The sequence below is a fragment of the Podarcis pityusensis genome, assembly GCF_964106645.2.
Source record: "Podarcis pityusensis genome assembly, chromosome: 3".
NCBI classification, from domain to species: domain Eukaryota; kingdom Metazoa; phylum Chordata; class Lepidosauria; order Squamata; family Lacertidae; genus Podarcis; species Podarcis pityusensis.
The window spans coordinates 6,389,314-6,393,683 of record NC_138026.1 but is presented as its reverse complement, the minus strand read 5'-3'; the positions used below and the strand labels follow the sequence as shown (position 1 = coordinate 6,393,683).

The following is a 4,370-nucleotide window of genomic DNA, read 5'->3' as shown; positions in this document are numbered from 1 at the left end:
GGAGGAACGGGAGGGGGGGGAGAGAGGAAGGAGGAGGAGGAGGACAACTGATCTGTTTTCAAACTAATCCCTCCAGAGATTTTTAAATACAGACAACCGCACTCCGCTCACAGCGCTGCAAAACGGGAGACGTTTAAGCGCGCGCGCTTGGAGAGCCCTTTTCGCACCGCTCCGCGCGCGCGCTGGGAATCTGCGGAACAGAGCAGCAGACGCGCCAGAAACCAGGACATCTTTGTTCGCTGCGCGCGCGCGCACACACACACACACACACACACAACCCCTCCGCGCGCATCGCTCCACTCCCACAAAAAACACGCGCATTTTCCGATACAGACATAAATTAATCTCGCTTTCTTTGTGCTAGACGGCTCTCGGAAAACTTAATTCCCAGCTTCGTTTTTGAAAGGGGGGGGGGGAGACTAAAAGTGGATCAACGGCTATGGCAGCAGCGCCTTGTCTCTCCATAGAGGGTTACTGGGTGCTTTAAGAGGGAGGGAAAGCGCCTGTTTCTTTATTTTCTCCTTTACTTAAAGCAGATCCAAGTGCATGAATTGCAATCTGGTTGCCAAATAATAATAAAAAAAAACTTTCCCCCTCCCGCCCCCCAACACACACTCTCTCCCTCCCTTCTTCTCTTTCTGTTGCTGCTGCCTTTGCTTTGAATGTGGGTAGCTAGGAAACAGCGAGCAGGCTGAGAAGGCGGAATTTCCAACGTGTAAAATGTTCTTAACGGAGCCATTGAGAGTGTGCAATAAGGCGTGAGGGGGAACTAATCTCTCCATTTAAATGTTTGTGGCAATTTTATCTAAATGAATTTTAATGCTAAACGAGGGATAATTCCCTATTTGTAACCCGTTTACTTTCTCTTTCCTTTGCCTGTAAAAGCCGTCTAACATCATGCGATGAACAATAACAAAACAAAACAAAAAACATACTCTCAAGGCATATTATTCATTAATGTGTTATAATTGCAGCTGATTGTCTTGGCAGATAATACAGAGAGGGTTTGGGGTGTGGGTACACACAAACATACCCCAAACCCTCTCAGTATTTTTAATATATATATATAGATGTCCCCCTTTAATAACGTGAAATGCACAAAAATAAATCACGTCGATGAAAGCAATAAAATCTCCCTTCTCTTGAAAAAGTGGTATATTCGGGTATTTTTCCACTCTTGAAAAGGAGTGGTTTTAAGAAAGGATATAACACTGGCAAAGAGCTTAACAGTTTACGTTTTGGCAATGCATGCATTGTTAATATCGCCTCATGCTGCAGAAAGAAGAAAACAACAATTTCCTGACCTTACAAAGTTGGAAAGGGGAGCTTCCTCAGACAAGGGGAAGATGAGAAAGGTCATTGGCTGGCAACTCTCCAGAAATCCACCCCCTCTTCTGCCATTGATGCATGTGGCTTGATGGTTATGTACTGGGGTACCACTATCCTATCAGCTGTGAAGCTGTGTATTATGGTATTATAACCCCAAACAGATGGACAAAATAGAGTACTTAAGAGGAAAGGCTACTATTTAATTGGGTGGGGGGAGTCATTAGCTGACAATGAAAACACACGGCTGAAAACGGCACTTCCTTCTGAAGAGGGCAAAATCAAATGAGAGTGTTTAGGACAATAAAACAAAGCTCTGGCCATGAAGGGAGATTAGTTTGGGGGAGAAGCTGCATGGCTTGATCCCAGGCTTAATTCAGTGCCAGGGATAGGTGCAGTGCTGTTGGGCATGTGCAGAGTGCATTCCCTTACCATTAACAGCGGAAACTATGAGCATGGCTTCCAGACCACAGGGGGGCTGCTTCTAGTCACCCTTCAGGCCTGGCATCTTTTATTTGAGAAATTTGGCACTGATAATATCTCCAATCCCACACCAGTAAAAAGGAGAGAAGCAGAATGCTTCAACAGTAGGTAAACATAGCCTACTAAAGCCACAAAACAATTGGTCCCTCTTAAATCAAAACGTGATTGTTATGGGTGGGTTCACGGGCTGACATCTATCTGAATGGCAGGCATCAGGACTCTCACCGCTGAGCTCTTTTGTTTGTGTTAAGTAGTTAGTGCTATCATCTTTTAAAAGTTATTTTTTAAAATAGTGACTAGGACAAACCTAAAACATTTGTATATTTGTCATGCCCTTAAGAAACATTTACAACAGTCGTGATTTTATTTGGAAGAAAATTATAAGGATTTCTAACCTAAACATGCTGTTTGGTTCTATTTAACCAGTTGGCTGTCTTGCAGAAAGTACAGCTGTGCTGGAAAATTGGTTAATGACCCAGTCTACAGCCAATCACAGCACAGTTTTTATTTATGAGCATTAGATTTTTTAAAAGTCCACCATCCTTTTACTACAAGTAGTTAATGCACACGTATTCAGATTTAGGAAGGTAGTTTTTTAAAAAACAAAAACAACAACTGTGCTATACCCCTTCAAATGTCACATGTGTGTCATTTTAAAAGATGAAATATTTTAAATTCCACCCAGCCTTATGCGGTCAGTTCTTCCCTTTTTCTTTTTGCCTTGAAATCTTAAAATTTGATAATTCAGTTATCACCCTGAAAATATACAGGGTAAGCTATAAGAAAGTTCACTAGCACAGGGCAATATAAAATAATTTAGTATGGGGGGGGGAGTATTAATAAGGTTGTCTGGAACTAAAATTTAATTATTTCAAGAGAGAAATTGACATATTACTATGAAATTGCTAGATTTTTGGAGGGCTGGGGCAGTAAAATAAAATTTTCAAGCAGTTGAGCCAGCGTGACAAAAATAATTTGCTTTTATTTTAGATTCAGATTTCATTACTGCACTCAAACTACTACAACTGGGCTTTGAGTTATTGTACAATCCAAACGGTTTCAATCAGAAACTCTAAGACTCAATGTGCAATGATTATTATTAATAATTAGCTCCTTGGTTTCTTGATAGAAAAAGGCTATCAACAAGCATTTGTTTAACCACAACAAAAGTATAATTAGCTTATCCCACTTAGTAAATCTGTATGCATGCCAACTCATACCAAACTGCTACTTTTACAAAAAGAAAAAAGAAAAGCAATAATACAGTTCATTTTTCCAGTCCTTTTTGCACAAAATTTATTTACAATGTATACATATATGCTCCATGATGGGACTATGGAAAAATGCACATGACTGATGTTTTGCCCAAAAAATAAAGTCAACATAGTAAAATAACTCTTCAGTTCATGTTCTGAGCGGCATAAAACAGGAAGTGATGTAGGTGGTTGTTGTTGTTGCTGCATGGGGACAGTGATGCTCTGATGTGACAATTAGGTTCAAATACACTTTCTCTTGGTTTCCATGCCTCCTCCAACCAGTCTCCTTAAGACATTGCCTGCAACAGATGATTAATCATTTTCGAGGACTGCAGTTTTTCCCATCCTTCCCGATTTACATCTGTTCAGGCCAATTCAAATATGGTGAGTAAATGAATTAGACATGCAAATTCACGCCCCAGGCTAGAAAAAAAGGGGGGGAGGGAGGGAGGGAGGAAGACAGACAGAGAGAGAGAGAGAGACAGAGAAATACAGAGTGCATGGCTGAAATCCTAGGATAGAAGAAATGTTCTTCTGCCTGACAAAGATATTTTAATGCTCTAAAAATCCTGCAAATATATCTTTTTTGCCATTTGCAGGGTAATTGTAAGGCCTTTTTATGTAAGGAGGCTTCTGGAGGAAGTGAAGAGTTATGGAAAGAACACACATAGTGTGGAAAAAAATTCACATTTTTTTTCTTAAAAAATCTATAAGAAACAACGTAATATGGATAACAGAATAATAGCATTTTACAATATTCCACTCTGTTGCCTTATATAGTTATTTTGCATGTCCCCAGAAGTTGACTTCAGTTGGCGTGTCTTTCCTGCTTTTCAGGGTCCCTATAAAGACAAATATAGGATTGTTCCTTGGTCCAGACTAGATGCCAAGAATGAAACTCCGCTAAGTCATTGAAGAACGACAGTATTTCAAATTTGCCATTATTGAAGATAAAGTATATTCCCTTAAGCTACTGAGCATGAATGTCCATCACTTGTCCACTCATTGCTGGGTCTCCTGTATTGAGCATTGTGGGGCTAGTTGCTGGCATCTGCATTCCAGGGTGGGGTGGTCCTCCATGCATCATCATTGCTGGGTGGTGTGGGTGTCCAGGAATGTAGGTATGCATGGGGGGCCCATGACGCAGCTGAGCTGGATGTGGGGGCATCTGGGGTGGTGTATAGCTTGGCTGTCCCATATTCATGCCCATTGGACCACCCCTAGACACATAATCCCCTGGCATACTTTGCAGTCCTGTGGAGGAAGAGAGACACTTGTAAATATCAAATCCCGTTTCTCTAAAGG

The 4,370-nt window shown here is 41.1% G+C and overlaps 1 protein-coding gene across 4 annotated transcripts in view; it reads right to left on the bottom strand.

The window, feature by feature from the left end:
• Positions 1–2,771: 2,771 nt before the first annotated feature.
• The window catches only part of MEIS1 (Meis homeobox 1), a 147,710-nt gene continuing 146,111 nt past the window's right edge, over positions 2,772–4,370 (bottom strand). For 2 of the 4 annotated variants that reach the window (XM_080999181.1, XM_080999183.1), the window contains one exon: positions 2,772–4,319. In XM_080999181.1, the coding sequence (XP_080855307.1) occupies positions 4,036–4,319 (284 nt within the window). In that variant the 3' untranslated portion in view covers positions 2,772–4,035. The remainder of the gene's footprint in view (positions 4,320–4,370) is intronic. The other 2 variants (XM_080999182.1, XM_080999184.1) reach the window with 1 other exon arrangement.